The sequence below is a fragment of the Salvelinus fontinalis genome, chromosome 7, assembly GCF_029448725.1.
Source record: "Salvelinus fontinalis isolate EN_2023a chromosome 7, ASM2944872v1, whole genome shotgun sequence".
Taxonomy (NCBI): domain Eukaryota; kingdom Metazoa; phylum Chordata; class Actinopteri; order Salmoniformes; family Salmonidae; genus Salvelinus; species Salvelinus fontinalis.
Window position 1 is genome coordinate 31641653 of NC_074671.1, and position 22761 is coordinate 31664413.

At 45.4% G+C, this 22761-nt stretch overlaps 1 protein-coding gene across 2 annotated transcripts in view; it reads left to right on the forward strand.

Annotated features, from left to right (window-relative positions):
• LOC129859401 (plexin domain-containing protein 2-like) overlaps positions 1 to 22761 on the forward strand; it is a 180375-nt gene that overhangs the window by 121293 nt on the left and 36321 nt on the right. For both annotated transcript variants that reach the window (XM_055929158.1, XM_055929157.1), the window contains exons 6-9: positions 4035 to 4153; positions 5560 to 5659; positions 17645 to 17740; positions 18316 to 18397. In XM_055929158.1, the coding sequence (XP_055785133.1) occupies positions 4035 to 4153; positions 5560 to 5659; positions 17645 to 17740; positions 18316 to 18397 (397 nt within the window). The remainder of the gene's footprint in view (positions 1 to 4034; positions 4154 to 5559; positions 5660 to 17644; positions 17741 to 18315; positions 18398 to 22761) is intronic.

Consider the following 22761-nt stretch of genomic DNA (forward strand, 5'->3'; position numbering starts at 1 on the left):
CTCTACACGTCTTAAATTTACCCTCAATTGCCCCCTCTCTCTCTCCCTCCCTCCCTCCCCATCCAAAACAGAATCCAAGCAGTGGCGTTGCGTTCCCAGCCCCCTGTACGCGGTTCTAGCCAGGACCCGTTCTCAGTCAGATAGATAGAGTGTTCAGGACAGACAGGGTTACTGTGGCAACCGCTGGTTGCATCCCAAATGGCACCCTATTCCCTATACAGTGCACCACGTTTGACCAGGGCACATAGAGCACCCCAATTTCCTATACAGGGATTCCTGCCTCGATTCCTGTCCTCTCTACATCAAGCATGCAGCCCCATGCCCCGGCCAGGTCATCGAGAATCCTGTAGCATCAGCTCATGCATAAGCCTTCTGGAGGCCAGGTGTGGATATTACAGGGTTTCCTGTAGCACTACAGCTGCAGTACTCCTAGCTGTCAGCAGAGAAACCAAATCCCCACTTTACTTTGGACGGGAGAGAGGTTCTGGCTGTGTGATGGAAAAATTGATTACTTGTGTTAACAAACCTTTATTGCTCTGGCTCCGGGCCAAATGACTGTCTGGCTGCATGGGAGGCCAAAGGCATCACTTTCACATCCAAAGGCTCTCCAAAGTCCACACTAAATCAAAACAGCATGGGGAGGAACGTGAGGTTTGCACCCAGGGTAGGGATGTGCATGGTTATTTGAATATCTGAACGGATGTTAGTATTCAAATACATTTTGGAGAGAAAACAGGCCCCAATGTAACATTGTTATATACAAGGACATACCATGACATTTCGAATGATTCATTGAATAAAATAACAACATTGTCAGTGTAGTTTTTGACATGCACGTGCGCCCCAGGCCGGCAGCCTTCACCTGTCTTGTTGTTTATGTTGTCCAATCAAAGCGGCAAAGAGGCTCAATGTGTAGCAAATTGAGTGAGAGCTCACGAACGTAATGCAATGATGGAACAAAAAGAAAAACAAAAAAGCTCTAAAAGTTAGCGTGAAGGCTACAATGAGCAACCAACAGGTGGGCTGTTTCATCTGAATGGGGTTGGGGTAAAAGCGCAGCATGTGGCTTCAATTAGCCTAGCTACTCCAGTCAAGACAGGCACTGTTATGTGGGATGACGAATAACATTGTGGCTGCTACAAGTTAGCTAGTCTTGGCTGTAGCCGGGTTGCCTTGGCGTCTCTCTCTCTCTCTCTCCCCCCCCCTCTCTCTGCTCACTACACACACTGCCCCATATAACCTCTGCAGGCACAGCTGCAGCAATAGAGCGCCAGCCTCTACCACGCACAACAGTGCTCAGGTTAAAAACGTTCGAATATACTGATGTCCGACAAAAAAAAGAAGTACGCTATTTGAATAGTGAAATGAATTCACCCCCCCCCCCCCCCCATCCAGTGCAGAGTACTTCATGTGAGCTTCCTCCTGATTCTTCAAAAATAAATACATGTGACCTGTATGTTGCAAAGAGTTTTGTTTACTGGAATATAAACTCAGCAAAAAAAGAAACGTCCCTTTTTCAGGACCCTGCCTTTCAAAGATTATTAGTAAAAATCCAAATAACTTCACAGATCTTCATTGTAAAGGGTTTAAACATTGTTTCCCGTGCTTGTTCAATGAACCTGTTACGCTCGTCGTTTGAATGAGGAGACCAAGGTGCAGCGTGGTAGGCGAACATCTTACTTTTATTAAAATGAACACCGAAAAACAACAAAATACAAAAGGAACGTAAAGTTCTGCAGGCTACACAGCAACTATACACATCAAGATCCCACACACTAAGGTGGAAAAAAGGCTGCCTAAGTATGATCCCCAATCAGAGACAACTATAGATAGCTGCCTCTGATTGGGAACCATACCAGGCCAACATAGAAATACAACATAGATTGCCCACCCTAGTCACACCCTGACCTAACCAAATAGAGAATAAAAAGGCTCTCTAAGGTCAGGGCGTGACAGAACCATAAACAATTAATGAACATGCACCTGTGGAACGGTCGTTAAGGCACTAGCAGCTTACAAACAGTAGGCAATTAAGGTCGCAGTTATGAAAACTTAGGACACTAAAGAGCCCTTTCTACTGACTCTGATAAACACCAAAAAAAGATGCCCAGGGTCCCTGCTCATCTGCGTGAACGTGCCTTAGGCATGCTGCAAGGAGGCATGAGGACTGCAGATGTGGCCAGGGTAATAAATTGCAATGTCCGTATTGTGAGATGCCGAAGACAGCGCTACAGGGAGACAGGACGGACAGCTGATTGTCCTCGCAATGGCAGACCACGTGTAACAACACCTGCACAGGATCGGTACATCCGAACATCACACCTGCGGGACAGGTACAGGATGGCAACAACAACTGCCCGAGTTACACCAGGAACTCACAATCCCTACATCAGTGCTCAGATTGCCCGCAATAGGCTGAGAGAGGCTGGACTGAGGGCTTGTAGGCCTGTTGTAAGGCAGGTCCTCACCATACATCACCAGCAACAATATCTCCTATGGGCACAAACCCACCATCGCTGGACCAGACAAGACTGGCAGAAAGTGCTCTTCACTGATGAGCCACGGTTTTGTCTCACCAGGAATGATGGTTGGATTCACGTTTATCGTCAAAGGAATGAGCGTTACACCAAGGCCTGTAGTCTGGATCGGGATCGATTTGGAGGTGGAAGGTCCGTCATGGTCTGGGGCGGTGTGTCACAGCATCATCGGACTGAGCATGTTGTCATTGCGGGCAATCTCAATGCTGTGCGTTACAGGGAAGACATCCTCCTCCCTAATGTGGTACCCTTCCTGCAGGCTCATCCTGACATGACCCTCCAGCATGACAATGCCACCAGCCATATTGCTCGTTCTGTGCGTGATTTCCTGCAAGACAGGAATGTCAGTTTTCTGCCATGGCCAGCGAAGAGCCCGGATCTCAATCCCATTGAGCACGTCTGGGACCTGTTGGATCGGAGGGTGAGGGCTAGGGCCATTCCCACTAGAAATGTCCGGGAACTTGCAGGTGCCTTGGTGGAAGAGTGGGGTAACATCTCACAGCAAGAACTGTCAAATCTGGTGCAGTCCATGAGGAGGAGATGCACTGCAGTACTTAATTCAGCTGGTGGCCACACCAGATACTGACTGTTACTTTTGATTTTGATCCCCCCTTTGTTCAGGGGGGATCGGATGTTCGGATGTTCAGGGACACATTATTCCATTTATGTTAGTCACATATCTGTGGAACTTGTTCAGTTTATGTCGCAGTTGTTGAGTCTTGTTTTGTTCATAAAAATATTTGCACATGTGTTAAGTTTGCTGAAAATAAGCGCAGTTGACAGTGAGAGGACGTTTCTTTTTTTTGCTGAATTTACTAGGCTTACATGTATCTTTTATAATCTGAGAAGGTGAAACTGTGGTAACAGAGAAGACTCATGTCGCAACTCATTTTGGCTACCCTGGGTGCCTCAGGCAATGTTTGAAACTTAAGGAACATTGCCTCTGGGTTTTGCTCTCCAAATTCTTATCTAATAGAAATCTATGTAGGTCTATGTAGTTCTCTATTGTCCTGTGTAGTTATATATCAGGGGTGGGTAATCATTTTGTCTCAAAGGGCCACATTGGGATTTCAAAATTCAGGGGGCTGCATAGACTTCTTTGGGGACCAATTTTGTTATAGGTCCATTATAATTTCTACATACTTTCTATCCAGTTTTAAACCCCTAGGTTTCCCACACCTGTTATATATGGTTCTAAGTGGTTCTGTATGGTCCTGTGTGGTTATACTGTATGTGGTTCTATATTATTCTGTATTGTCATGTGTGGTTCTATGTGGTTCTAAGTGGTTTTGTGTGGAACTGTGTGTTTATATTTAGTTCTGTGTGGCCCTGTGTGGTTATACGGTATGTTGTTCTGTGTGGTACTGTGTTGTTCTAAGTGGTTATATCTGGTTCTAAGTGGTTCTTTGTGGTTTTGCATGGTCCTGTGTGGTTATGTGGTCCTGTTTGGTTGTCTAAGGTTCTGACAGTCTCCCTCTCTCCCTTTCTCTCATCCAGGCACTGCGCTGGTAGTCCAGTGGGACCATGTCCACCTGCAGGACAGCTACAACCTGGGCAGCTTCACCTTCCAGGCCACACTGCACAGCGACGGCAGGATCGTCTTCGCCTACAAAGAGGTCTCTCTCTCTCTCTCTCTTTCTCTTTATCTATGTATACCTCTCTCTCTTTCTCTTTATCTACAAAAATATCTCTCTCTCTTTCTCTCTGTTGCTCCCTATCTAGGCTATATGTCCCTCCCCTCTGCCTATTTCTCTCTCTTTCTCTATTTCTGCTACTCTCAGTCCCTCTCTCACTGTGTCTCTTTATTTCTCTGGCTGCTCCTCCCTCCAGCTATCTCCCATAGACGGGTGGATTGCTTAGCAACAAAACCGATCTGTGCGCAGCCCTCGAGGAAAACAGAAGGGATTAGTTTCGAATCAAAGGATTGTTGATGACATGCACACTTTATTTCCTCTCCAAATGTTTATTGAGGACATCAATTCATTTGCACAATGAGTACTTGTTGTCTCTCAAATATATCGTTACAGTTGTTCGCTAGCTAGATAGCGATAATTAGCTAAACAAGACATGGCATCAAGAACAAGATAAAACGAGCTGAAACGAGCCACCTACGATTCCCCCACATGGCAGCTTTTTGTCATTGTTGCTAGTTAACTTTCAGAATCATAACAACACGCGTTCTCTGCAATGCTCACGCATCATTTTCGTGACATTGTCAGCTGACCCAGCTATAGGGGTGTAAGAGTGACATTACGTCACACCCAGCTCGTGAGGAGCAGGGAATTCTTCACACTCACCGCTCTCTCCATCTCCATCTCTTTCTGTTTCTCTCTTTCTCGCTCTCTTTCTCTGTTTCCGTTCCTCTCTCCCTGTTTCTCTCTCGCTCTCTCATTCCTCACCCTCTCTTCCTTGTGGCGACGGAGCACTTATTGCATTCTCTCCGTGATTGAGTTGATAAATAAAGCTCTGTGCTCTCCAACCTCTGTTCTCAATCAGGGCATGACGCGACATATCTCTTTCTCTCTCTCTCTTTCTCTCCATTCCAATCAGGGAGTACTTTTCTCTAACCACTCACCTCGTCCACCTTCATGTAAAGACGTAAAGGTGACTGCTGTGTTCACTTCACTTTCACCACACAATAAAAGTGTGTCTCTCCAAGGATCTCTACGTTCTCAAGTTTGAGCCCGCCGGACTTGTTGTGTGGAATTATTAATTGGATTTTCTGGGGAGATGAGTTGATTGTCAGCTCTTTGTTCTTGGCAGTAAATGAAGTCCCATTGTCTGTAGGCTTGCGTCACAAAATGGCACCCTATTCCCTATATAGTGCCGGCCCTGGTCAAAATAAGTGCACTATAAACGGTATAGGGTGTCATTTGGGACACATTTACCCCAGCCTTCCATCAGCATCAGAAACTGTTAGGCCTCTGCCTGGTTTGGTCTGTTTGCAGCCGGCTCAGTTAGATAGACAGGTGTGGCGGCTGGTGATTGATGCCCCTCCACTGGTCTCTCTTCTCTCTTCCAGATCCCCATCGAGGTGGCCCAGATCAGCTCTGTCAATCACCCGGTGAAGGTGGGCCTCTCCGATGCCTTTGTGGTGGTCCACAGGATCCAACAGATTCCCAGTGAGTCACGATGATGCAGAGAGTGCTGCGTCACTGCACGCATGCACACACACACACGACTCCCTGCGTCGCTACATACACATAAACCATCATCAACCACATCACACACACACGCGCATGCACGCACACCATTTACCACTCACACGTCACATACACACATACCACATTACACCTTTTACTACACACACACACCATCAAACATCACTTCAATTTTTTACTGTGTATATACCATCACATACCACCTCATACTGCATGACACCAAAGGATGGGTAGTGGATGCATACAGTAAGCCAATCACATGACCAGTACAAGTTTTTTTCCCCTCTCAAAACTCAGGGTTAAAAAAAAACTCCAGGCCAAACTGGAACATCTAAAGATAGATATAAAGTATTGAGAAATTATATTGGACCTATATATTTTAAAATAACTGCCAATTTTCTGGCCCGCAAATTGATTTTGATGAACAAATACGTTTTCTTTTTAAAGTCTGTTGTTGAATTCGAAATCCCAAAATTCACCCCTGCCATATATGCTGAACTTGGTTCAGTTTAGCATTTCTCCCACCGGGGGAAGGGAAGTTGGTCCTAGATCTGAACCTCACCCCATAGCGGCATTAGTGGAACCTTTTGTTGTGGCCTCTCAAACGGCAGAATAGGAATGATTACATGGGAGCGGTCCAGAATTGTCTCTTTGCATGACGTTCCTTCCAATTTAGGCCCGTTAAAGTTAAAAGAAAGAGGAGAAAATCAACCTTTTCATCCGCTGCTAGACCCTCTAAGGGGCTTTCATTTAATGTTCAAGTCTGCGAAAATCATTCATGTAATTGCTTGTTGATGATATGTTCGTAGGACTTGGCTTTTGAAGAATGTACAGTATTTGTTTCACGTAGCATTTTATAGCTTGTTATTTATAACATTTCGACTTTGTCTGGAATTATTAAATCGTGGGTAATAAGTACCTCTGCTCAGAAAACTTTAAAGACTCCCTGTTGGCACCCCATTGCCTATATAGTTGTCACGACTTCCACCGATGGTGGTTCCACTCCTTGTTCGGGCGGTGCTCGGCGGTCGGCGTCGCCGGCCTACTAGCCATCACCGATCCATTTTTATTTTTCCGTTGGTTTTGTCTTTGGTTCATTCACACCTGGTTTTCATTTGCTTTCATTTCTGTGTGTATATTTACACCTGTTTCCTGCTTAGGTTTGTGCGGGATTATTTTCATGTTGCTCGTTGAAGTTTTCCTCAGTTTATTCACGCGTGTACGGTGTTGTAGGAGAAGTAAGGAGCGTTGTTTTTTCTCCTTACGTGAGTGACTGTGTGTTCCTATGTCTTGGGCGTTTATTGGTATTGTACCTGACCCATTTTTGGACTTGCCTATTAAAGACGCTACTTTGACATCTCTGCTCTCGACTACATTAGCTACCTCAGTATAAAGTCGCAAACAATAGTGCACTACTTTTTATTTTACCAAAGCCCTATGGGCACTACATAGGGAATAGGGGGCCATTTGGAACACAGACACTGTGGTCAGTAATAAAGGGTTTAGGTGTTATAATGGGGAATTCAAACCTGCTGCTCAGCTGTTCTGTGAGTGTTGAGCTTCTGCGGTTGTTGACTACTTTTCTGAAAACTGTGGGTTCAGCTGTGCTCTTGTAACTGTAGCCACAGTAGCTCTCCCATAACACTCTTGTTGGTACCATACAGTTCCACTGTGTTTTTTCATTGTTCCTCTCTAATCAGGAACTCATTTAGACCTGGGACACCAGGTGGGTACAATTAATTATCAGGTAGAACAGAAAACCAGCAGGCTCCGGACCTCATAGGGTAAGAGATGAAAACCCCTGCTATAGAGGGTTCTCAGGCTTCCAAAGGACTTGTGTTAAATACTACCCTCTTTGATGCAGTCTTTCTAACGTTCAGCTCAGCTGGATGAAAACAGTCTCCTCGGCTGCGTCCCACATGGCACCCTATTCCCTATGGGACCTTGTCAAAAGTAATGCACTATATAGGGAATAGGGTGACATTTGCGATGTGGGGTGGTGGGGGCTGAGGAGTATTTATCTCTGCTCTGCTGAGGAGTATTTTTCTCCGCTCATACAAGAGTAATAAAGGCCTAGTTTCTTTCTTTTAATTATTATAATAATATTTTTTTAATCAGGAGGTGCTGCCCCACCCCTACTTCCCGTGGCTATAACACCAGGAGGTGCTGACTCTGCAGGTACCAGATTACATTTGGACCTGGCAAAATGTGGAAACTATACCCGTCCACTAGGGGCAGCGTGAGCGCCTATTACTGTATAGTAGGCTCACTAGGGCATTGTGAATGGGCGTTTAAGCTGCAGTGCTAGGCATGCATTTTTTTGTTTTTTTTAAGCCTTTCCTAAACCTTAATCCTTAACTTACCCAATTAATGCCTAAACTTAAGTTTAACCCTATCCCTAACTTTAACCCTAATGTTAACCATTCAGAATTAACGCCTAAACTTTTTGGGACTGACAAAGAAGATACGGCACCAGATGGTGTAACTTAAACTTCAAGCCATGGCATAATTCTGTTGCTGCAGTTATACCATTTTATTTGGAGATTCGGTTGCAAAGTTCTGTCTGTTCTAGCCTGAAAGACTGTAAAATGCTGAGCCAGCTTCCTCACAAACTTTTACTGGGTTCACTTCTTTATTTATTTTTGGTTGAATGTACGTTCAATACAGCCCAAACAGTAGTACTGTACTCCCTCTGAAGTAAATTATTGGTTTACTAATTTCCTGTATGAGAGGCCTCTCCTTTGGAAGTGTAATATCATAAAAACATACATTTGATCATATATTTCATATACCCAGTGAATGGTGGCGAATGTGATATGTCTAGAGAGGAGAGAAATAGGCAGGTTGAACATGGAGAACATGGAGAAGGTGATATTTGGGCAGAGAGCAGACACCCATGTCTGTCTGTCTGTCTGTCTGGAGAGAAAGGTTAGGATTAGCATCTTGGGTCTTCTGTCGGTCAAAAGGGCAGGACAATCTCTCGGGAAACCTAGCTGCCCAATTACGCGAGCCTTCCAGACGAGCTAAATACCTTCTATGCTCGCTTCGAGCCAAGCAACACTGAACCATGTGTAAGAGCACCACCTGTTCCAGACGACTGTGTGATTAAGCTCTCCGTAGCCGATGTGAGTAAGACTTTTTAAACAGGTTAACATTCACAAGGCCGCAGGGCCAGACGAATTACCAGGATGCGTACTCAGAGCCTGCGCTGACCAGCTGGCAAGTGTCTTCACTAACATTTTCAACCTCTCCCTGACCCAGTCTGTAATGCATAAATATTTCGAGCAGACCACCACACTACCTGTGCCCAATGACTATCGCCCTATAGCACTCACATCTGTACCCATGAAATACTTTGAAAGGCTGGTCATGGCTCACACTTATCACCATCGACCCAGACACCCTGGACCCACTCCAATTTGCATACTGCCCCAACAGATCTACAGATGACGCATCTCTATTGCACGCCACGATCAGCTCTTTTGTTTTGCTGATGTTAAGAGAGAGGTTGTTGTCCTGGCATCACGCTGCCATTTCCCACTTGGACATTTACATTTACATTTTAGTCATTTAGCAGACGCTCTTATCCAGAGCGACTTACAGTAGAGTGCATACATTTTATATATTTTTTTTTTACATATTACATATTATACTTTTTTTTTACATACTGAGACAAGGATATCCCTACCGGCCAAACCCTCCCTAACCCGGACGACGCTATGCCAATTGTGCGTCGCCCCACGGACCTCCCGGTTGCGGCCGGCTGCGACAGAGCCAGGGCGCGAACCCAGCCCACCAGAGACTCTGGTGGCGCAGCTAGCACTGCGATGCAGTGCCCTAGACCACTGCGCCACCCGGGAGTCCAGGAGGACAAAAGGAACACCAACGTGAGAATGCTGTTCATTGACTACAGCTCAGCGTGGTAGGTGATAGGCCTGATCACTGACAACGATGATACATTCTATAGGGAGGAGGTTAGAGACCTGGCAGTGTGGTGCCAGGACAACAACCTCTCTCTTAACATCAGCAAAACAAAAGAGCTGATCGTGGACTACAGGAAATGGGGGGCCGAGCACACCCCCTTCAACATTGACGGGGTCGTAGTGGAGACGGTCGAGAGCTTCAAGTTCCTCGGTCTTCACATCACTAAGGACCTATCATGGTCCAAAAACACGAGCACAGTCATGGAGAGGGCACGACAACACCTTCTCCCCCTCAGAGGTTTGAAAAGATTTCACATGGACCCTCAGTTCTTAAAAAAAGTTATACAGCTGCACCATTGAGAGCATCTTGACTGGCTGCGTCACCACTTTGCATAGAAACTCCTCGGCACCCGACCGCAAGGTTCTACAGAGGGTAGTGCGTATAGCCCAGTACATCACTGGTGCCGAGCTCTCTGACACCCAGGACCTCTATACCAGGCGGTTTCAGAGGAAGGCCCTAAAAAAGGCTCCAGCCACCCAAGTCACAGACTTTTCTCTCTGCTACCGCACGACAAGTGTTACCAATTCACTAAATCTGGAACCAACAGGACCCTGAACAGCTTCTACCTCCAAGCCATAAGTCTTCTAAACAGTTAATTAAATAGTTAATCAAATAGTTACCCGGACTATCTGCATTGATCCTTTTTGCACTCACTTTCATGACTGATCACTTACTCTGCTGCTATTGTTGACAATCTGTCACTTTATTCCTAGTTATATGTACAAATCTACCTCAATGACCTCGTACCCCTGCACATTGACTCAGTACTGGTAGCTCTTGTATATAGCCTAGTTATCGTTACTCGTTTTTTTATCTATTGTAACTTTTATTATTACGTGTTTGACTTTTCTATTATTTCTCTATTTTCTTTCTCTCCGCATTTTTGGGAAGGGCCCGTAAACTAAGCATTTCACTGTTAGTCCACACCTGTTGCTTGTGATGAATACAAATGTTTTGATTTGATTCATCGTGGATATGAGACATCAGTAAAAGCCCTCACCATCTTGAGAACACACACACCCTGATCTGGTCCTCTGGACAGCAGGTAGAATGGATCCGTCTGCAGTATTGATTGCACTGGCCCAGAGTTCCACCCAGCTCTGAAACTCAGACTGTGTCAGATGGCTGGTTTACTTTGATCTGATTTCCTGCTGTCTAATCCCAATCCCTACAGCTGCGTGGAACTCATTTTTCATTCTCCTGGAAGAAAAGAATGTCTTTTGAAATGTAGATCAACCTTTTAAGGACCGGTTGTTCTTTTCGACATATCTGCTGATACTTGTAGTGTTAACGACTGTACATGAAAATGGTATTTGAAGTTATCTCTCGTATTCTAATATGGTTATGTATTTAGACTAGAATGATTGCTTCGTGGCTTTAAGCTCCAAGCATCAGAGCGTACCAAACCCTATTCCTTTAAATAGTGCACTACTTGAGTGGCCTCTGGTCAAAAGTATTGCACTTTATAGGGAATAGGGTGCCATTTGGGAAGAGCCCAGGCAGCTGATGGGCTGAGTGTTCAGTGTACAGGAGTGAACTCATGTCGAGTCAATAAGTGTCTCTGCTGCCAATTACCGGCCTGAGCACACACAGCTAGCACAGCCGAGAGGCTTCCTATAACCCACTCCTTTAGCCACGTTCACGCTTAATTTGTGAAATTAAACATTTTACTATGCTAGCTAGCTATTTCCAGGCCATGGCGTTTGGGCCTGGCCTGTGCTGCACTGGCAGCAGCAGAGGGAGGATTTGCCGGCATCCCATGGACAGGCGAGATAATTACCAGGTCAGGTGCTAGCGGCATGGAGGCCCGCTGGTCTTCCTGTGTTAAAACCTTTTAAACCCAGGCTTTTATTTAGCCACCCCCGGGCTGGGCAGCCAGATTCATGGACAGCCAGACTCCCAGTCACCTTAATGCATTATTCTGATGATGTTTTCAAAACCAGAAGCGCCTCAGTCCTTTTAATACCTGTCTGAGTTTATTCTTATGCTATTCACCGTGGTAAATGTACAATAGCAGGCCCAGGATTAGCTCACCTCATTATTATGCAGGCAGAGGAGGAGGTCAGCTTGACGTCCTTGTGTGTATTCATCATATCCATTCATATTGTGATATTGCTGAATTTCCATGTCCAATGTCCAATAAACAGTGATTGCAAAGATTTTGGGGAGGAGATAATGGAAACAATTTGCTCAAAAGCAAGAGAGCTTGCCGTGTGGTGGTAAGGATTCTGAATTAATGAGTTGATATGAAAGCTGCATGATTGATTATCTTGATGGCAGGAAATACACGTGTATGGAATTACAGCTTCTATAACCCATCGGGAATAGGAATAGAATAGGGATCTAACCTCACTGTCACGTTTCTGACCTTATTTCCTTTATTTTCCTTTGTTTTGTCTTTAGTTAGTATGGTCAGGGAGTGAGTTGGGGTGGGCAGTCTATGTTCTGTGTTTCTATGTTTAGGTTTGTCATTTGGCCTGATATGGTTCTCAATCAGAGGCAGGTGTTTTTCATTGTCTCTGATTGGGAACCATATTTAGGTAGCCTGTTTTCACTGTTGGTTTGTGGGTGTTTGTTTCCTGTGTCAGTGTTCGTGCCACACGGGACTGTTTTCGGTTAGGTTACTTTGTTATTTTGTATTTGTGTCTTGTTCAGTTGTTTATATTAAAACATGGACACTTACTACGCTGCGTCTTGGTCCGATCCCTGCTACACCTCCTCTTCAGACGAAGAGGAGGAAATCTGCCGTTACACTCAGTCAGGGTCCAATGTGATATTCTGTTCTGCCCGGTGATTATTATTATTATTATCACAGGGCTGTTGGAACAGTGTGAGTAATGGAAATCTGCCCGGGTATTTATTCTATTTCTCCTTCCAGCAGAGTTGGACTCCACTGTGACACAGGTACAAGGGCTACTGGCAAATAAAGCACTGTTCAGAATATAGATTCCCGTATTCCTTCATTGACTTTTAACACATTGCACAAGGTCTCCACATCACATTTCCAATGATTCTCATCCAACTTTCAGGGGTGAATGAATAAGAAACCATTTCCTTGGCTGGACCCTTCTTAGGTGTGTACCAGACCAGTAGCCTATTTTCCATTGTATTTTGGGGAGATATTGGGCCAGTGCATAATTTTGCATGAGCGTGCCCTTTAATTAGATTATGGCCTAATTGGCCCTTGTGTGCATAATTGATGACACACTTCTACAAAGCTCCTTTTGTTTGATGGTATTGGAGCAGGACAGCTAAATCCACATTACCACTTTTGATGCTCAGCCTGAGACTGTAACTGCTGTGAGTTAAAGCTTCCTAACTCCCAGACCCGCTGTTTCCCATAGGTGCAGATCTAGGATCAGCTTCCCCTCCCTAATACTAACCTTTGCTAGTAGAGGGAAAATGCTAAACTGACCCAAGATCCAACTAGCTCTCACAGTCTCGTCAGAATTAGACATTCATCCATGTTTCTCAAACATCAAATTTAAAAGTTGTTGCAAACGTAACATTTTAAAGGGTTTAAGGTTAAGGGAAGGTTTGGGATAGGCTTAAAACAAAAAAAAATATCTGTTGTTGGAATCGAACTTGCAATCTTTGGAATCAGAGGCAGATGCTTACGTCCTAGCAAAACCGAAACCTACTTGAAGGTAACAGCGCTCACTGTTGTCCCTAGTGGCCGGTTTCCACATCATCTCCAGACGTCCTCAGACATAGCTGGATGTCGTATACTCACTTGTATCATGGGGGACCTGGCTGCCAAGATCAGCATCTGAGAGCAACTTCACCCTACACCCCCAGACTCATCCACCTCCAGAGGAAACCCGAGGCAGGCGACCGAGTCTGGATAGCCTGTCCACAGAGCAGCACCACCAGGCAGGCAGAGAGAGAGCGAGAGACCTCCCCCCCTCCTCTGGCCCCTCAATGCTATCATTGGACTTGATCATCCTAATGCCTGTGGCTAGAGGAAGCCAGCCATACGGGAGGGTAGAAGGTGGGTGGGGTGGATTTCAGGGTCAAGTCAGCTAATACTGTACAGTATGCCTTGGTCAGATGTTTTTGGTGCCAAAACCAAGCATGTTTTGACTGTGTTTTTCACACATTCTAATGTCTCCATAGTTCTGTTTTCTCACCTGTATTAGAAAAATGAATACTCATAGGCTGCGTCTCAAGTGGCACTCTATTCTCTACATACAGTTGAAGTCGGAAGTTTACATACACCTTAGCCAAATAAATTTAAACTCCGTTTTTCACAATTCCTGACATTTAATCCTTGTAAAAATAGCCTTCCACGAGCTTCCCACAAGAAGTTGGGTGAATTTTGGCCCATTCCTCCTGACAGAGCTGGTATAACTGATTCAGGTTTGTAGGCCTCCTGCCCACAAATTTTCTATAGGATTGAGGTCAGGGCTTTGTGATGGCCACTCCAATACCTTGACGTTATTGTCCATAAGCCATTTTGCCACAACTTTGGTTATTGTCGATTTGGAAGACTCATTTGCGACCAAGCTTTAACTTCCTGGCTGATGTCTTGAGATGTTGCTTCAATATAGCCACATCATTTTCCTTCCTCATGTTGCCGTCTATTTTGTGAAGTGCACCAGTCCCTCCTGCAGCAAAGCACCCCCACAACATGATGCTGCCACCCCCATGCTTCACGGTTGGGATGGTGTTCTTCGGCTTGCAAGCCTCCCCCTTTTTCCTCCAAACATAACGATGGTCAATATGGCCAAACAGTTCTATTTTTCTTTCATCAGACGAGGACATTTCTCCAAAAAGTACGATCTTTGTCCCCATGTGCAATTCCATACCGTAGTCTGGGTTTTTTATTGTGGTTTTGGAGCAGTGGCTTCTTCCTTGCTGAGCGATATATATGTCGATATAGGACTCGTTTTACTGTGGATATAGATACGTGTGCACCTGTTTCCTCCAGCATCTTCACAAGGTCCTTTGCTGTTGTTCTGGGATTGATTTGCACTTTTTGCACCAAAGTACGTTCATCTCTAGGAGACAGAACGCGTCTCCTTCCTGAGCAGTATGACGGCTGCGTGGTCCTAAGGTGTTTATACTTGCGTACTATTGTTTGTACAGGTACACCTCCAATTAACTCAAGTTACGTCAATTAAACCTATCAGAAGCTTCTAAAGCCATGACATCATTTTCTGGAATTTTCCAAGCTGTGGCACAGTCAACTTAGTGTATGTAAACTTCTGACCCACTGGAATTGTGATACAGTGAATTACAAGTGAAATAATCTGTCTGTAAAAGATTGTTGGAAAAATGACTTGTGTCATGCACAAAGTAGATGTCCTAACCAACTTGCCAAAACTATAGTTTGTTAACAAGAAATTTGTAGAGTGACTCCAACCTAAGTGTATGTAAACTTCCGTCTTCAACTGTAGTGCAATGCTTTTGACCGAGGGGGGGGGGGGGGGGGGGGGGGGTTGCGTGAAACGATAACTATCAGGTAGTGCTGAGCGATTAGTGCTTTTTGAGGTTGGTTCAGTTTCGGTTCGATTATCTAAAAAATAATCATGTTTTCGATTTCAGTTTCTGGGTAAAAAAAGACAAATGTATTATGTGAGTTGAATGCTGTAACAACACAGAATAAAACTGCCCATGTGACTGCCCATTACTGCTTATCACTTATTAACCATTATTTATTCACATTTCTTTATTTTAATAAAATATTTGTTTTATTTGATGACTTTATGATTTAATTCCAAGTCATCGTCTCGTCTCAATAGAGCTGCTGCATGTGCTGTCTGACAAAATCACAATTTTAGTAGATCTTCAAAGCAATTAAGACATACAGTTGTGACTGATGAATACCAACTATCAATCACTTAGATCATGTATTTTCAGGTAGAGCTACGTCGCAAGCAACTGCTTTCTATCCCTCTTGCACAATCTCTCTTATCTCCATCAATGAGGTCTCCATGTTTGCACTACACAAACCGGACAAGTAAGCGTGCGCGCAATGGATTATGGTCATTAATTACCACATTTTCTGTGCTAATCTTTTAAAAATCTTTTATTTTATTTTATTTATCCCTTTTTCTCCCCAATTTCGTGGTATCCAATTGGTAGTTACAGTCTTGTCCCATCGCTGTAACTCCCGTACGGACTCAGGAGAGGTGAAGGTCGAGAGCCGTGCGTCCTCCTAAACACAAACCAACCAAGCCGCACTGCTTCTTGACACAATGCCCACTTAACCCGGAAGCCAGCAGCACCAATGTGTCGGTGGAAACATCGTACACCTGGCGACCGTGTCAGCGTGCACTGCGCCCGGCCTGCCACAGGAGTCGCTAGTGTGCGATGGGACAAGGACATCCCTGCTGGCCTAACCATCCCCTAACCCAGACAATGCTGGGCCAATTGTGCGCCGCCCCATTCGTCTCCTGGTTGCGGCCGGCTGCGATCATGCCTGGACTCAAACCCAGAATCTCTAGTTGCACAGCTAGCAGTGCCTTAGACCACTGCTCCCCTCGGGAGGCTTTCTGCTCTAAACTATCTAGAATATTGAGCTGTTGAAAACTATAACCCCCTACAACATCGCACAGTTCGAGCTTGATCTGATTTATCTCTACAGAAACTGAGCATTGAACTCGCAGAAAAAAAGTGATTTAAGTGCAATTCAAACAATTGAACCGATGTCAGTCAATTAGTTGTTTAAAAACAGAAAAGTAACAGAAAAGTTGGTTATTCGCTCAGCACTATTATTTGGCTGATAGTGGGGTCCTCATGGAAAAACTGGGCTGGTGTGGGGGCCTCGAGGAATCGGCCCTGAAATGGCGGAGACGATTTCTGGTCCCAGTCTGCCACTGTGGTATCTGGATCCACAGTTGCACACAACAGAATAATGGCTTTGCTCTTAGATGAAAATTCATCCAAGCAGGCAAAATGTGTTCATTTTATATTGGTAAATAATGTATGAATGTATACAATAAGTGTATATAATGAATGGGGCTCGCTAGCAGTCAAACTCATTGCTGTATATGTTCCACTGCCATGGTGCTGTTTATTGAATTTCAATGTTCTATCTCATTGCTCAAGCAAGTGTGTGTGTTATAGAAAATGTAATGTGTCGACCAATGTCATACGGGCTACGTTAAAAAATTACTCTCGCTGATCTACATAAACGTCCCATTGTATTCCAGGAATTTCAGTCACATTAACTTGAATTAAGGATTTAAACACACCAGGAAAATGACTGGATTTAAGGAATTAACTAGCAAAGCTTTTGCATTTATGAGATTACAATGGCAGAGCTATGCCTTGTCATTTTAATTTAATTAGGATTTACAGTATAATATATAATATTATAATCCTTTCTATCTGTGCATAGTTTAGTGCAGTGCCGGGGGGAGATGCATAGACTGCAAAACCAAGTGGGCCATTTTACACTAAGATTGAAAAAGCGACTTATTATAGGGGGACTACTGAGAGTCAATGATGGATCAAATCAAACTCTCCGTTTTACCTAGCCTAGTCCTGGTGACTGCTGCAGCAGATTATCTTAGTCACTGGGGGAGCATCCCAAATGGCACCCTATTCCTTACATAGTGCACTATGTTTGACCAGGGCCCATTGACCAGAGCCCTATAGGCCCTAGTCAAACGTAGTGCACTATATAGGGAATAGGGTGTCATTTGGGACGCTACCTGGAGGAACTGGGGGCTTTTAACAGGGATATCACCTCTAGTGGGACATTTTGTTCCCACCCCTTTGCCAAGTTGCAGGCTTTCTGATAGAGAGAGAGTGAGAGAGAGAAAACTAAAGGAATGCTCTTCTCTCTTCCCATATGGCCTGATTCCGCCTCTCCGTTCTCTTATTCTCTCTCGCTCTCCTCCTCAGGAACCACTTGTCCTAGTTTTAGCTCTCCGAGGAAGATTTGTGACCGTTTTCTCTCTCGCTCTATCCTTCCCTCCCTCTCTTTCCCTTTCTCTCACTCACTCCATTCAGATGTTCGTAGGAGAACGATCTATGAGTACCATCGCGTGGAGCTGACGAAGACCAAAATCACCAACTCCACAGCAGTGGAAATGATGCCTCTACCGAGTAAGATGGATTTCTTTGATAGACGTGGCTCATGATATGATATACTGTATGATAATGACAACACAAGTAGGCCCCCATGAACTAGCCTAGGTTCTAGATAAAGTCATAGGTGAAACATAAGAGCTAATAGATGTCAAGCTAATAGACCTTCCTTCAGACGGTATCCCATCATTTCAGGGACACCTGTGAGTCAAAACTCCTATCTTTTAGAAACATCTGGTTTGCATTTAGCAAACTACAACATTCTAGCTATGGATTTCTATGTTGGTGTTTTGACAATTGGTATGAATGTATCAAGCGTCTCAGAGTTGGTGTTCTAATTTACGATCAGATTAGCCTTTAATATCTAAATGAATAAGATTACATGGACATGGGAGACCTGATCCTAGATCAGCACTTCTATTCTGAGATGCTTAATGTATTGTTTTGCATTGTCAACAACAACAATCTAGCAATCTATATATAGATTTCTATATTGAGTTTTGACTGAGTCAGTAGACGTGTGTGTGTTGTGGCGTGTGTGTGTTGGGACGTGTGTGTGTTGTGACGTGTGTGTATCCTGTTCCCTCCATTAGCATGTCTCCAGTTCACCAGCTGTAGCAGCTGCATCTCCTCCCAGATCAACTTCAACTGCAGCTGGTGCCACCGCCTTCGCAGGTCAGACACCCCTCTATACCCCTTACTGTATGTCTTTGTCTGCATCCCAAATGCCGCCCTACTACCTATGTGCTCTGATCAAACGTAGTGCACTATATAGGGAATAGAGGCCATTTGGGACGGAGACCACCTTTTTCTCTTTTCCATCCAACATCTCTACCTTTCTGTTCTCCCCTCCATCTCCATCGCTCGCTCAGTCTCCCTGTCTTTCTTCTCCCTCCTTTAAAGGTTGCTATTAGTTCCAGTCACTCAGCACCTCTCTTAGCTAGCTATTGAGTGTGCGGTGTATGTATTGACATGTGGCTATCGTCTGGAGACTGACCCTCCCCTATTCCCTTCGGCCCAGTGTTTGTGTCCCAAATGGCACCCTATTCCCTGTATAGTGCACTCCTTTAAACAGACCCCTGGACCCTTGTCAAAAGTTGTGCCCTGTATACTGTACATAGGGAATAAGGTGCGATTTGGGAGGGAGCCAGTGAGTCCTGGTGATGTTCAGTCGTTTTTCCTTATTGATGGCGCACAAAGGAAAGACGGGGAAGGAATTGAACAACAGAGGGAGAGAACATGAGATCCGACCCATTGCTCTTGTTTTTTTGCGAAATGGAGAATTCCCCTCTCTCGCTCTCTCTCTCTCTCTCTCTCTCTCTCTCTCTCTCTCTCTCCGCTCTCTCTCTCCGCTCTCTCTCTCTCTCTCTCTCTCTCTCTCTCTCTCTCTCCGCTCTCTCTCTCTCTCTCTCTCTCTCTCTCTCTCCGCTCTCTCTCTCCGCTCTCTCTCTCTCCGCTCTCTCTCTCTCCGCTCTCTCTCTCTCCGCTCTCTCTCTCTCCGCTCTCTCTCTCCGCTCTCTCTCTCTCTCTCTCTCTCTCTCTCTCCGCTCTCTCTCTCTCCGCTCTCTCTCTCTCCGCTCTCTCTCTCCGCTCTCTCTCTCTCTCTCTCTCTCTCTCCGCTCTCTCTCTCTCCGCTCTCTCTCTCTCCGCTCTCTCTCTCCGCTCTCTCTCTCTCCGCTCTCTCTCTCTCCGCTCTCTCTCTCCGCTCTCTCTCTCCGCTCTCTCTCTCTCCGCTCTCTCTCTCTCCGCTCTCTCTCTCTCCGCTCTCTCTCTCCGCTCTCTCTCTCCGCTCTCTCTCTCTCCGCTCTCTCTCCGCTCTCTCTCTCTCCGCTCTCTCTCTCTCCGCTCTCTCTCTCTCCGCTCTCTCTCTCTCCGCTCTCTCTCTCTCCGCTCTCTCTCTCCGCTCTCTCTCTCTCCGCTCTCTCTCTCTCCGCTCTCTCTCTCCGCTCTCTCTCTCTCCGCTCTCTCTCTCCGCTCTCTCTCTCTCTCCTTTCCCCTTGACCATTTGTCTTTCTATCTGTCACACCCTCGCACAAAAAAGGTAAATATTTGAGACGGTGTAGAATGTTATTGCACGGATAGGATATTACCTGCCTGTTGTGAGATGTGAATGATGGAGGTTTGGACAGCGTTGTTGGAGTGTTGTTGGAGCATTGTTTTAGCGTTGGATCGCAGCGTTTGGGTTCAGAAGACAGGGAAGCATAAATGAATCATGAAGCAGAGAATGTGTTCCAGGCATGTTGTTATCCATTTGAGGTTTCTAAAAGTCCAAGTTAAAAGCTGTTAGTTATCAAGTGCACTGAAAGCTTTTGGGCTTCAGTTCTTGGAAAATGTCTGTTGGATTTAGCGGAGATGATTTGACTACTCCCCTGACTCCCCTCCTCCTATGTCTCTACACTTTGTCCACATCCCAAATGGCAGCCTACTATTCCCCTGTGGACGCTGGTCAAAAGTAGTGTACTATATTGGAAAAAGGGTACCACTAGGGAAGAAGCCTTTTAGTGGCCTATGCATCCATAATGAAACGACCCCATAGTTATTTTAGATGAATCGTTTATTCCGAGAGTGACGATGCGCAATTTAGGAGACGTGCAGTACAGGCACAGGGGCCACTGGGCTTTGTGAGGTCACTAAAGGTCAGGGTTTAGCCTTCTCCTCTCAGTCTCCTATCGGTCTCCTCTCTCCATCCAACTTAGAAAATAATAATACAACCACGTGTGCATAAATTTGATGTATTGGTGGCTCTGGGAATCAAACCCATAATCCTGGCATTGCAAGCACAATGCTCTACCAATTTAGCCATACAGGATCACAGCTGGCAATGTATCCATATTCTGTACCCTCCAGAAGAAGACTAATTCTACCCTTTACGTGCACCACCTCAGCAGTTTATTAGAGCTGCGATGACACAATATAGGCCTGAATTATAATGATCTAATTACGCTGCATTTTAATGAGATTTAAACGCGCGCGTGCTGCATCACACCGTTAGGGCTCGCTCCGTCCTTTGTGTCCTTCAACAACAAACTTCCCTTGAAAAGTCAAATGAATGCACAGTTTAAACAAGCTAATTGAAATGCATTGCAGCATTGTTGGGCAGTAGGTTAATGAACGAAAGACGCCTGTGATTTAAGAGAGCGACCGTAATGAACCCTCTCTCTTTCTCTCTCTACCTCTCTCTCTCTCTCTCTCTCTCTCTCTACCTCTCTCCCTCTACACCCCACCTCTCTCTACCTCTCTCTCTCTCTCTCTCTCTACCTCTCTCTCTCTCTCTCTCTCTCTCTACCTCTCTCCCTCTACACCCCACCTCTCTCTACCTCTCTCTCTCTTTCTCTCTCTACCTCTCTCTCTCTCTCTCTCTCTCTACCTCTCTCCCTCTACACCCCACCTCTCTCTACCTCTCTCTCTCTCTCTCTCTCTACCTCTCTCTCTCTCTCTCTCTCTCTCTCTACCTCTCGCCTTCTCTCTCTATACTTCTCGCTCTCTACCTCTCTCTCTCTCTCTCTCTCTCTCTCTCTCTCTCTCTCTCTCTCTCTCTCTCTCTCTCTCTACCACTCTCTCTCTCTACCTCTCTCTATACCTCTCTCTCTCTAAATCTCTCTCTCTACCTCTCCTTCTCTCTCTCTCTCTACCTCTCGCTCTCTCTCTCGACCTCTCTTTCTCTCTCTATACCTCTCTCTCTCTAAATCTCTCTCTCTACCTCTCCTTCTCTCTCTCTCTCTCTCTCTCTCTCTCTCTCTCTACCTCTCGCTATCTCTACCTCTCGCCCTCTCTCTGTGATGTGTAAGAACCTGCTCGTTGGGTACCTGCTCTCCCATGTGTTTCAGGCTAAATCAGCTCATTGGGTCCCTCTGATGTATGCAAGCTGGGCGCTGGGCTGGGTTGAACAATTAAAAGCGGGTTGGAGCTAATAAAGCATGCAAGGCATCCCTATGGACCAGCGACTTGCCGTGGTTACCAATACTGCCGAGCGCTCATTTGGTGAGAAAGAGACGATTTGTTTACTCAAAAACACAGCTGGTGTGCATCATGAATGTACTATCAAAATGACTGCCGCCACATAAAATTTCAAAGAGATCTTGCGCTTGAATAAGATGCGGTCACTCTGCGTACTTCACTCAATCACATTGCATGTGTGTGGAGATAGATTGAGTGCCGTGCCAAGAGTGTAATGATGGTTTCAACATTCCTACACACTGATAAGCTTAACGTTCGCTATGTAGACCCAGTGAGCTTTAGTAACCCTCAAACCGCTGGTAGTAAATCCATATAATGTCAAGAAATATGGCCCGTTGGTATGAGATAGACTAAATATCTTTGAATGCACCCGCAATGTAACCGAGACCAAAGAGTCTTTTAAACCCAATAAAGAAATGCATCCTCTCTGCCATGAAAGAGGGGGGAGAAAACGACAAGACCGTACAGGAACCTTCTCCCATGTGTATTCATTTATATTCAAATGAGGCAGCTCAACCCATTTATAATTAGCGGTGTGGTGGCTGAGTGGATGTTGGAAGGAAGGTTTGGAATGCATCCCAAATGGCACCCTATTCCCTATATAGTGTGCTACTTTTGACCCGGGCCCATAGGGGAATAGGGTGCCATTTGGGATGTTGGATGGCATTGAGGTAAAACCTAAATGAGAAAGGATCCGAAGGGACTGGTCAGACCTGTGTTGCAGTAATATCCTTGGCCTGTCTCTGGTCTCTCTCTCTCCTCTCTCTCGCTCCGCCTCTCCCGCGAAAACGGAGGGAAAAGAGGTGAAGGAATCTGTCTCGGCTGATTGGACAGATGAGGTGGAATTTTTCAGGCAGCAATACGGTGAAATCCGGGCAGTGTGGGCTGATTAGACAGCAGAGGGAGATGGGAATGGACTCCTCTTCTTTCTCCACGCGGAGAGCGTTACCACATCCACCAGGACTAATGGGAGTTATAAGACCTGATGGGAATAAGGATGGAGAATGGAGGTTAATGCGGCCTGTCTGTACGGTAGTTGGGGCTAGTAGGCGGAGATATCCAAAGACAGGCTCATTGTAGTG